We start from the raw sequence: 12,500 nt of genomic DNA, 5'->3' as shown, positions 1-12,500 counted from the left end.
ACACCACCAGATGTTACAGGAAGGCCATAAAGATCATCAAGGACATCAACCACCCGAGCCACTGCCTGTTCACCCCGCTATCATCCAGAAGGCGAGGTCAGTGCAGGTGCATCAAAGCTGGGACCGAGAGACTGAAAAACAGCTTCTATCTCAAGGCCATCAGACTGTTAAACAGCAACCACTAACATTGAGTGGCTGCTGCCAACACACTGACACTGACTCAACTCCAGCCACTTTAATAATGGGAATTGATGGGAAATGATGTAAATATATCACTAGCCACTTTAAACAATGCTACCTTATATAATGTTACTTACCCTACATTATTCATCTCATATGTATACGTATATACTGTACTCTATATCACCGACTGCATCCTTATGTAATACATGTATCACTAGTCACTTTAACTATGCCACTTTGTTTACATACTCATCTCATATGTATATATTGTACTCGATACCATCTACTGTATCTTGCCTATGCTGCTCTGTACCATCACTCATTCATATATCCTTATGTACATATTCTTTATCCCCTTACACTGTGTATAAGACAGTAGTTTAGGAATTGTTAGTTAGATTACTTGTTGGTTATTACTGCATTGTCGAAACTAGAAGCACAAGCATTTCGCTACACTCGCATTAACATCTGCTAACCATGTGTATGTGACAAATAAAAATTTGATTTGATTTGATTGATTTTGATTTCTCCTTCTCCCCTCCCCATCTCTCTCTCTCCTTCTCCCCTCCCCATCTCTCTCTCTCCTTCTCCCCTCCCCATCTCTCTCTCTCTCCTTCTCCCCTCCCCATCTCTCTCTCTCCTTCTCCCCTCCCCATCTCTCTCTCTCCTTCTCCCCTCCCCATCTCTCTCTCTCTCCTTCTCCCCTCCCCATCTCTCTCTCTCTCCTTCTCCCCTCCCCATCTCTCTCTCTCCTTCTCCCCTCCCCATCTCTCTCTCTCTCCTTCTCCTCTCCCCATCTCTCTCTCTCCTTCTCCCCTCCCCATCTCTCTCTCCTTCTCCCCTCCCCATCTCTCTCTCCTTCTCCCCTCCCCATCTCTCTCTCTCCTTCTCCCCTCCCCATCTCTCTCTCTCCTTCTCCCCTCCCCATCCTCTCTCTCCTTCTCCCCTCCCCGTCTCTCTCTCTCCCCTTCTCCCCTCCCCATCTCTCTCTCTCCTTCTCCCCATCTCTCTCTCCTTCTCCCCTCCCCATCTCTCTCTCTCCTTCTCCCCAACTCTCTCTCCTTCTCCCCTCCCCATCTCTCTCTCTCTCTCTCCTTCTCCCCTCCCCATCTCTCTCTCCTTCTCCCCTCCCCATCTCTCTCTCCCCTTCTCCCCTCCCCATCTCTCTCTCCTCCCCCTCCCCATCTCTCTCTCTCCTCCCCTCCCCATCTCTCTCTCTCCTTCTCCCCTCCCCATCTCTCTCTCTCCTTCTCCCCTCCCCATCTCTCTCTCTCCTTCTCCCCTCCCCATCTCTCTCTCTTTCTCCCCTCCCCATCTCTCTCTGTCTCTATCTATCTCTGTACCAGGTGTGATTCTACCAGGTGACAGCAAGCGTGTAGAGTTTATATTTAAGTCGGAGGTCCCAGGCATCAGGACAGAGGTGTGGCGTCTCAACACACACCCTGTCCTGCTGGGCGGAGCCTCCATCCAGGTGACACTGAGGGGCGTGGCTCTTTACCAGGACAAGACCGCTGACCAGAGACACGCCCTGGAGGTCTGTGTGTGTGTGTGTGGGGGGGGGGTGAGGAGGCTGGGAGGAGGGAGGGTGTGATGAGGGAGGGAGTGTGTGAGGAGGGAGGGTGTGAGGAGGGAGGGAGGGTGTGGGGAGGAAGGGTGGGAGGGTGTGGGGAGGGGGTGTGATGAGGGAGGGAGTGTGTGAGGAGGGGAGGGTGTGAGGAGGGGAGGGAGGGTGTGGGGAGGGAGGGAGGATGTGGGGAGGGAGGGAGGATGTGATGAGGGAGAGAGGGTGTGAGGAGGGAGGGGGAGGGTGTGAGGAGGGAGGGAGGGTGTGAGGAAGGAGGGAGGGTGTGCGGAGGGATGGAGGATGTGAGGAGGGAGGGAGGATGTGAGGAGGGAGGGAGGGTGTGAGGAAGGAGGGAGGGTGTGCGGAGGGATGGAGGATGTGAGGAGGGAGGGAGGATGTGAGGAGGGAGGGAGGGTGTGAGGAGGGAGGATGTGAGGAGGGAGGGAGAGTGTGGGGGGAGGGAGGGTGTGAGGAGGGAGGGAGGGAGGATGTGAGGAGGGAGGGAGGGTGTGGGGAGGGAGGGAGGGAGGATGTGAGGAGGGAGGATGTGAGGAGGGAGGTAGGGAGGGAGGATGTGATGACGGAGGGAGGATGTGAGGAGGGAGGGAGGGTGTGGGAAGGAAGGGAGGATGTGAGGAGGGAGGGAGGATGTGAGGAGGGCGGGAGGGTGTGGGGAGGGAGGGAGGATGTGAGGAGGGAGGAAGGATGTGAGGATGGAGGGAGGATGTGAGGATAGAGGGAGGATGTGAGGAGGGAGGGAGGATGTGAGGATGGAGGGAGGATGTGAGGATAGAGGGAGGATGTGAGGAGGGAGGATGTGAGGAGGAGGGAGGGAGGATGGGGAGGAGGGAGGGAGGATGTGAGGAGGGAGGGAGGGTGTGAGGATGGAGGGAGGATGTGAGGATAGAGGGAGGATGTGAGGAGGGAGGGAGGATGTGAGGATGGAGGGAGGATGTGAGGATAGAGGGAGGATGTGAGGAGGGAGGGAGGATGTGAGGAGGGAGGGAGGATGTGAGGAGGGAGGGAGGGTGTGCGGAGGGAGGGAGGATGTGAGGAGGGAGGGAGGATGTGAGGAGGAGGGAGGGAGGGTGTGAGGAGGGAGGGAGGATGTGAGGAGGGAGGGAGGGTGTGCGGAGGGAGGTAGGATGTGAGGAGGGAGGGAGGATGTGAGGAGGGAGGGAGGATGTGAGGAGGGAGGGAGGGTGTGCGGCGGAGGGAGGGAGGATGTGAGGAGGGAGGGAGGATGTGAGGAGGGAGGGAGGGTGTGAGGAGGGAGGGAGGATGTGAGGAGGGAGGGAGGGTGTGCAGAGGGAGGTAGGATGTGAGGAGGGAGGGAGGATGTGAGGAGGGAGGGAGGGTGTGGGGAGGGAGGGAGGGAGGGTGGATGTGGGGAGGGAGGATGTGAGGAGGGAGGGAGGGTGTGCGGAGGGAGGGAGGATGTGAGGAGGGAGGGAGGATGTGAGGAGGGAGGGAGGGTGTGAGGAAGGAGGGAGGGTGTGCGGAGGGATGGAGGATGTGAGGAGGGAGGGAGGATGTGAGGAGGGAGGGAGGGTGTGAGGAGGGAGGGAGGGTGTGTTTGTAACTTCACAGTTGTATTAAGCATAATTGTGTTTGTTTGTGTATTCATGTGTTTTTGTGTAATTTTGTGTATGTGTGTGTGTTTGTGTGTGTGTCTCTGTGTGTGTGTTTGTGTGTGTGTGTGTGTGTGTCTCTGTGTGTGTATGTGTGTGTGTGTCTCTGTGTGTGTGTGTGTCTCTATGTGTGTGTGTGTCTCTGTGTGTGTGTGTGTGTGTGTGTGTGTGTGCGTGTGTGTGTGTGTGTGCGCGTGCACGTGCGTGTGTGTGTGTGTGTGTGTGTGTAGAGGGAGCTGCAGCAGAGAGAGGCTGCGTCAGTGTGTCGGTCGTTGGTGTGTGCCGTGTTACGAGGCGTCCTCACCCCAGAGAGACCCGGCTCCCCTGCGGAGCTCTGCACCACCGAGGAGGAGCACTTCCACAACAGGAGCCCAAAGGTACACGACCCCTTGAAGGTAGACTCAGAGAGATGCACCAAGTACACACAATATCCGCTCAATTTCCAACACAACTAAGAGGCATCGCCTCTCTGCTGTCGTGGTTCCCGTGGCTACCACGTCGGTCGGAGCGAGAAGCGCACCTCTGTGAGAGCAAAGTCTTGCATTGAGCTCATCTTAATATCTGCGATGCTGCTCGTTGCAGTCTGGCTCAGTCTACCTTTAACAAGGACGGGGAGGAAAAGAATGTCCCGCAAAATCAATAGACTGTCACGACCACAGACTCCTAAGCACAGGGGTCAGAGACACTAAAACAGCTCTGAACGTCCATTCTCTCTGTTCCACACAGCCAGCATCATCACTCTGAACGTCCATTCTCTCAGTTCCACACAGCCAGCATCATCACTCTGAACGTCCATTCTCTCAGTTCCACACAGCCAGCATCATCACTCTGAACGTCCATTCTCTCAGTTCCACACAGCCAGCATCATCACTCTGAACGTCCATTCTCTCAGTTCCACACAGCCAGCATCATCACTCTGAACGTCCATTCTCTCAGTTCCACACAGCCAGCATCATCACTCTGAACGTCCATTCTCTCAGTTCCACACAGCCAGCATCCTCACTCTGAACGTCCATTCTCTCTGTTCCACACAGCCAGCATCATCACTCTGAACGTCCATTCTCTCTGTTCCACACAGCCAGCATCATCACTCTGAACGTCCATTCTCTCAGTTCCACACAGCCAGCATCATCACTCTGAACGTCCATTCTCTCTGTTCCACACAGCCAGCATCATCACTCTGAACGTCCATTCTCTCAGTTCCACACAGCCAGCATCATCACTCTGAACGTCCATTCTCTCAGTTCCACACAGCCAGCATCATCACTCTGAACGTCCATTCTCTCAGTTCCACACAGCCAGCATCATCACTCTGAACGTCCATTCTCTCTGTTCCACACAGCCAGCATCATCACTCTGAACGTCCATTCTCTCAGTTCCACACAGCCAGCATCATCACTCTGAACGTCCATTCTCTCAGTTCCACACAGCCAGCATCATCACTCTGAACGTCCATTCTCTCTGTTCCACACAGCCAGCATCATCACTCTGAACGTCCATTCTCTCAGTTCCACACAGCCAGCATCCTCACTCTGAACGTCCATTCTCTTTGTTCCACACAGCCAGCATCATCACTCTGAACGTCCATTCTCTCTGCTCCACACAGCCAGCATCATCACTCTGAACGTCCATTCTCTCAGTTCCACACAGCCAGCATCATCACTCTGAACGTCCATTCTCTCAGTTCCACACAGCCAGCATCATCACTCTGAACGTCCATTCTCTCAGTTCCACACAGCCAGCATCATCACTCTGAACGTCCATTCTCTCTGTTCCACACAGCCAGCATCATCACTCTGAACGTCCATTCTCTCAGTTCCACACAGCCAGCATCATCACTCTGAACGTCCATTCTCTCAGTTCCACACAGCCAGCATCATCACTCTGAACGTCCATTCTCTCAGTTCCACACAGCCAGCATCATCACTCTGAACGTCCATTCTCTCAGTTCCACACAGCCAGCATCATCACTCTGAACGTCCATTCTCTCAGTTCCACACAGCCAGCATCATCACTCTGAACGTCCATTCTCTCTGTTCCACACAGCCAGCATCATCACTCTGAACGTCCATTCTCTCAGTTCCACACAGCCAGCATCATCACTCTGAACGTCCATTCTCTCAGTTCCACACAGCCAGCATCATCACTCTGAACGTCCATTCTCTCAGTTCCACACAGCCAGCATCATCACTCTGAACGTCCATTCTCTCAGTTCCACACAGCCAGCATCATCACTCTGAACGTCCATTCTCTCAGTTCCACACAGCCAGCATCCTCACTCTGAACGTCCATTCTCTCAGTTCCACACAGCCAGCATCATCACTCTGAACGTCCATTCTCTCTGCTCCACACAGCCAGCATCATCACTCTGAACGTCCATTCTCTCCGTTCCACACAGCCAGCATCATCACTCTGAACGTCCATTCTCTCAGTTCCACACAGCCAGCATCATCACTCTGAACGTCCATTCTCTCAGTTCCACACAGCCAGCATCATCACTCTGAATGTCCATTCTCTCAGTTCCACACAGCCAGCATCATCACTCTGAACGTCCATTCTCTCTGCTCCACACAGCCAGCATCATCACTCTGAACGTCCATTCTCTCAGTTCCACACAGCCAGCATCATCACTCTGAACGTCCATTCTCTCTGCTCCACACAGCCAGCATCATCACTCTGAACGTCCATTCTCTCTGTTCCACACAGCCAGCATCCTCACTCTGAACGTCCATTCTCTCAGTTCCACACAGCCAGCATCATCACTCTGAACGTCCATTCTCTCTGCTCCACACAGCCAGCATCATCACTCTGAACGTCCAGACAGAAAGAGCTATGAGCTTGTCTCTGTAGGGACAAGACAGGACGCAGCCTCAGTTAGACATTGTGAATGTGTCCAAAATGGCACCCTATTCCCTCTATAGTACAGTGTGCACTACTTTTGAACAGGGCCCTGGTAGTAGTGCACTATATAGCAGAGTGTCCAATCAAAAACACATATTTTGACCAATGGGTAAATATGTGCATTGTGTAGATACACCTCTGAGAAAACCAATTGGCCAAACCTCATGTCTCTATGATAATCTGTTAAAAAGCTATGGAGTTTTTACCCTTGTAGGATGGCCAGAAAGGACGAGTAAATCAATGAGGGCCAGATGAATGTTTTTGTCCTGAATCAGGATAATAGCATCGCGTCAGAGATTTAAGACGAACTGACAGGTTCACCGTTGATCCTCGCCAGCTTTCTTCTTGAACCCACAGGGGCATAAAACAATATGGAGGTCAGATACATATTGATTTAGAGACATGACGTGTAGTATTTTCAAATTAAGTTTTGTATACGCTTTTGATATTAATGTGAGATTTCTTACAAAAAAAAACAGGAATATCTCTGTGAAATGTCAAAGGAGCACTAAGCTTTTTGTTTTCTGACTTAGCCTTTTGTTTTCTGACTTAGCTTTTTGTTTTCTGACTTAGCTTTTTGTTTTCTGACTTAGCCTTTTGTTTTCTGACTTAGCCTTTTGTTTTCTGACTTAGCCTTTTGTTTTCTGACTTAGCCTTTTGTTTTCTGACTTAGCCTTTTGTTTTCTGACTTAGCCTTTTGTTTTCTGACTTAGCCTTTTGTTTTCTGACTTAGCCTTTTGTTTTCTGACCACCACAACATGTAAAATCCTCTAAAGTCACTAGGAGAAATTGGCACCACTATGTCAACAGAGCTCAGTGCTTATTATGGTATGTATTAGGTTACAACATCCAGCTTCTTAGATATAACGATGTGTTAGAGAAAGACGCCACTGAACGATTCAGGACATGAAGAATCATATTTGTCTCGGTAAAAATGTTCTTTTTTTTAACGTAAGGAAGTGAAATTTCAATAACAAAGGGTGTTTTCACACACTCTCTAGGCAGAGTGGGTGGACACGCTGTATAAAGGGGATAGGATGACATTTCAGCCACGGCCATTATCAACATTATCAGCCATTACTATAATTATGTGTCGTCGTGGCTCTTGTCTTTGAACATGAATGGATTCTCTCTCGATATGTAAAAACAGACAGACAGAAGGACGAAGACTTACAGGAGTCCTCAGTGATTACGATGATGAAGATGATTTAGGTTCATTCATGGTTCTAGCTGATTTCTGAACAACATCTTCCTCTTTCTGTTGGGTTGTTTAGTGACACGCACGCACGCACGCACGCACGCACACACACACACACACACACACACACACACACACACACACACACACACACACACACACACACACACACACACACACACACACACACACACACACACACACACACACACGACTGGCCCATACTGTGTTTGTAACAGTATACTGTTGGTCCATCTCGGTCCTAGCTGCAGTACCGTTATGAGACAGTGGAGGCACTGAAGAGCCTGTGGCAGCAGGTGACCGTAGAAACAGGAGAAGACAGAGAAACAGCCTGGGACCTCTCTGTGTCTACACTACGACAGGTACACACACACACACATACACACACACCTCACGTGCACAGCAGAGATGCATCAGGTCCCATTCACAGAGTCTCGACCGGGGATGGAACCCCTAACCTTCCGATCTCCGGAGGGACACTAACAACAAGGCCACTGAGTAGTGGATCTAAGACCTGACCCTCCTCTCCTCTCTCCTCTCTGTTCCCCTCTCCAGGCTGTGCTGGCTCTGCCACAGGGGGACGGGGAACAGGATGGACCCCAGGAGAGGCTCACCAGAGAGGGGGCTCTGAGCCTCTATAACACCCTCCTCCTGGAGCTCACCCAGCCACTCACACAACACACGCCAATACCACTCAAGGCTATAGGGTGAGAAGAAGGGAGGGAGGGAGGGAGGGAGGGAGGGAGGGAGGGAGGGAGGGAGGGAGGGAGGGAGGGAGCGAGCGAGCGAGGGAGGGAGGGAGGAGACAGAGATGCAGCACCGGTTTGGAGAAAAGAGAAGAGGGAATATTGATGGGGAAACTAAAGAATGAAAGGATACCACAGAAATTGATCAATAGTGCAGTTGATTATTAAAAAGTGTGTGTGTGTGTGTGTGTGTGTGTGTGTGTGTGTGTGTGTGTGTGTGTGTGTGTGTGTGTGTGTGTGTGTGTGTGTGTGTGTGTGTGTGTGTGTGTGTGTGTTAACCCCTGCAGGTTGCAGCTGTGGAGAGAGCTGTTGGACGGTCTGGTCAGTGCAGCTCTGTGGCTCAGACATCTACTGGGTCTCCCTGAGACAGACACATGGGGGGAACACACACAGGACCACCACCACAGCTGTGAGTCTAACACACAGGACCACCACCACAGCTGTGAGTCTAACACACAGGACCACCACCACAGCTGTGAGTCTAACACACAGGACCACCACCACAGCTGTGAGTCTAACACACAGGACCACCACCACAGCTGTGAGTCTAACACACAGGACCACCACCACAGCTGTGAGTCTAACACACAGGACCACCACCACAGCTGTGAGTCTAACACACAGGACCACCACCACAGCTGTGAGTCTAACACACAGGACCACCGCCACAGCTGTGAGTCTAACACACAGGACCACCGCCACAGCTGTGAGTCTAACACACAGGACCACCACCACAGCTGTGAGTCTAACACACAGGACCACCACCACAGCTGTGAGTCTAACACACAGGACCACCACCACAGCTGTGAGTCTAACACACAGGACCACCACCACAGCTGTGAGTCTAACACACAGGACCACCACCACAGCTGTGAGTCTAACACACAGGACCACCACCACAGCTGTGAGTCTAACACACAGGACCACCACCACAGCTGTGAGTCTAACAAACAGGACCACCACCACAGCTGTGAGTCTAACACACAGGACCACCACCACAGCTGTGAGTCTAACACACAGGACCACCACCACAGCTGTGAGTCTAATACACACAGGACCACCACCACAGCTGTGAGTCTAACACACAGGACCACCACCACAGCTGTGAGTCTAATACACAGGACCACCACCACAGCTGTGAGTCTAACACACAGGACCACCACCACAGCTGTGAGTCTAACACACAGGACCACCACCACAGCTGTGAGTCTAACACACAGGACCACCGCCACAGCTGTGAGTCTAACACACATGACCACCACCACAGCTGTGAGTCTAACACACAGGACCACCACCACAGCTGTGAGTCTAACACACAGGACCACCACCACAGCTGTGAGTCTAACACACAGGACCACCACCACAGCTGTGAGTCTAACACACAGGACCACCACCACAGCTGTGAGTCTAACACACAGGACCACCACCACAGCTGTGAGTCTAACACACAGGACCACCACCACAGCTGTGAGTCTAACACACAGGACCACCACCACAGCTGTGAGTCTAACACACAGGACCACCACCACAGCTGTGAGTCTAACACACAGGACCACCACCACAGCTGTGAGTCTAACACACAGGACCACCACCACAGCTGTGAGTCTAACAAACAGGACCACCACCACAGCTGTGAGTCTAACACACAGGACCACCACCACAGCTGTGAGTCTAATACACACAGGTCCACCACCACAGCTGTGAGTCTAACACACAGGACCACCGCCACAGCTGTGAGTCTAACACACAGGACCACCACCACAGCTGTGAGTCTAACAAACAGGACCACCACCACAGCTGTGAGTCTAACACACAGGACCACCACCACAGCTGTGAGTCTAACACACAGGACCACCACCACAGCTGTGAGTCTAACACACAGGACCACCACCACAGCTGTGAGTCTAACACACAGGACCACCACCACAGCTGTGAGTCTAACACACAGGACCACCGCCACAGCTGTGAGTCTAACACACAGGACCACCACCACAGCTGTGAGTCTAACACACAGGACCACCACCACAGCTGTGAGTCTAACACACAGGACCACCACCACAGCTGTGAGTCTAACACACAGGACCACCGCCACAGCTGTGAGTCTAACACACAGGACCACCACCACAGCTGTGAGTCTAACACACAGGACCACCACCACAGCTGTGAGTCTAACACACAGGACCACCACCACAGATGTGAGTCTAACACACAGGACCACCACCACAGCTGTGAGTCTAACACACAGGACCACCACCACAGCTGTGAGTCTAACACACAGGACCACCACCACAGCTGTGAGTCTAACACACAGGACCACCACCACAGCTGTGAGTCTAACACACAGGACCACCACCACAGCTGTGAGTCTAACACACAGGACCACCACCACAGCTGTGAGTCTAACACACAGGACCACCACCACAGCTGTGAGTCTGACACACAGGACCACTATCAACCCACTATCAGCCTGTCTACCACTACAACCCACTATCAGCCTGTCTACCACTACAACCCACTATCAGCCTGTCTGCCACTACAACCCACTATCAGCCTGTCTGCCACTACAACCCACTATCAGCCTGTCTACCACTACAACCCACTATCAGCCTGTCTACCACTACAACCCACTATCAGCCTGTCTGCCACTACAACCCACTATCAGCCTGTCTACCACTACAACCCACTATCAGCCTGTCTACCACTACAACCCACTATCAGCCTGTCTACCACTACAACCCACTATCAGCCTGTCTACCACTACAACCCACTATCAGCCTGTCTACCACTACAACCCACTATCAGCCTGTCTACCACTACAACCCACTATCAGCCTGTCTACCACTACAACCCACTATCAGCCTGTCTACCACTACAACCCACTATCAGCCTGTCTACCACTACAACCCACTATCAGCCTGTCTACCACTACAACCCACTATCAGCCTGTCTACCACTACAACCCACTATCAGCCTGTCTACCACTACAACCCACTATCAGCCTGTCTACCACTACAACCCACTATCAGCCTGTCTACCACTATCAGCCTGTCTGCCACTACAACCCACTATCAGCCTGTCTGCCACTACAACCCACTATCAGCCTGTCTACCACTACAACCCACTATCAGCCTGTCTGCCACTACAACCCACTATCAGCCTGTCTACCACTACAACCCACTATCAGCCTGTCTACCACTACAACCCACTATCAGCCTGTCTACCACTACAACCCACTATCAGCCTGTCTACCACTACAACCCACTATCAGCCTGTCTACCACTACAACCCACTATCAGCCTGTCTACCACTACAACCCACTATCAGCCTGTCTACCACTACAACCCACTATCAGCCTGTCTACCACTACAACCCACTATCAGCCTGTCTACCACTACAACCCACTATCAGCCTGTCTACCACTACAACCCACTATCAGCCTGTCTACCACTACAACCCACTATCAGCCTGTCTATCACTACAACCCACTATCAGCCTGTCTACCACTACAACCCACTATCAGCCTGTCTACCACTACAACCCACTATCAGCCTGTCTACCACTACAACCCACTATCAGCCTGTCTACCACTACAACCCACTATCAGCCTGTCTATCACTACAACCCACTATCAGCCTGTCTACCACTACAACCCACTATCAGCCTGTCTACCACTACAACCCACTATCAGCCTGTCTACCACTACAACCCACTATCAGCCTGTCTACCACTACAACCCACTATCAGCCTGTCTACCACTACAACCCACTATCAGCCTGTCTACCACTACAACCCACTATCAGCCCATTCCTCTCCAGGGGGAAAGATGAAGAAAGAGGAGAAGTTTGAGAAGAAGGCAGGAGCACCCCTGAAGGAGGAGAAGAAGGCAGGAGCACCCCTGAAGGAGGAGAAGAAGGCAGGAGCACCCCTGAAGGAGGAGAAGAAAGGAGCAGCCAAGCCTGCTGTGAAGGAGAAACCAGTGGAGGTGAGGAACTCACCTAATCTAAAAAATAAATCCCCAAATCATCCCTAACCTCCTGCCCCCTAACCTCCTGCCCCCTAACCTCCTCCCCCCTAGCCTCCTGCCCCCTAACCTCTTACCCCCTAACCTCCGCCCCCCTAACCTCCTGCCCCCTAACCTCCTCCCCCTAGCCTCCTGCCCCCTAACCTCCTCCCCCTAACCTCCTCCACCCTAACCTCCTGCCCCCTAACCTCCTCCACCCTAACCTCCTCCCCCTAACCTCCTCCCCCTAACCTCC

General features: G+C 52.3%; 1 protein-coding gene across 1 annotated transcript in view; it reads left to right on the top strand.

Moving 5' to 3' along the window:
* Nucleotides 1–12,500, top strand: part of LOC135530025 (MYCBP-associated protein-like) — a 70,979-nt gene that overhangs the window by 48,232 nt on the left and 10,247 nt on the right. Inside the window, exons 11-16 of the mRNA XM_064958411.1 lie at nt 1,530–1,717; nt 3,609–3,755; nt 7,744–7,860; nt 8,054–8,205; nt 8,532–8,653; nt 12,060–12,226. Coding sequence (XP_064814483.1) covers nt 1,530–1,717; nt 3,609–3,755; nt 7,744–7,860; nt 8,054–8,205; nt 8,532–8,653; nt 12,060–12,226 — 893 coding nt within the window. The remainder of the gene's footprint in view (nt 1–1,529; nt 1,718–3,608; nt 3,756–7,743; nt 7,861–8,053; nt 8,206–8,531; nt 8,654–12,059; nt 12,227–12,500) is intronic.

This window comes from Oncorhynchus masou, unplaced genomic scaffold, assembly GCF_036934945.1.
Source record: "Oncorhynchus masou masou isolate Uvic2021 unplaced genomic scaffold, UVic_Omas_1.1 unplaced_scaffold_1237, whole genome shotgun sequence".
In the NCBI taxonomy this organism is placed as follows: Eukaryota; Metazoa; Chordata; class Actinopteri; order Salmoniformes; family Salmonidae; genus Oncorhynchus; species Oncorhynchus masou.
The sequence above is the reverse complement of the archived record's forward strand: the minus strand, read 5'-3'. Positions and strand labels throughout refer to the sequence as shown.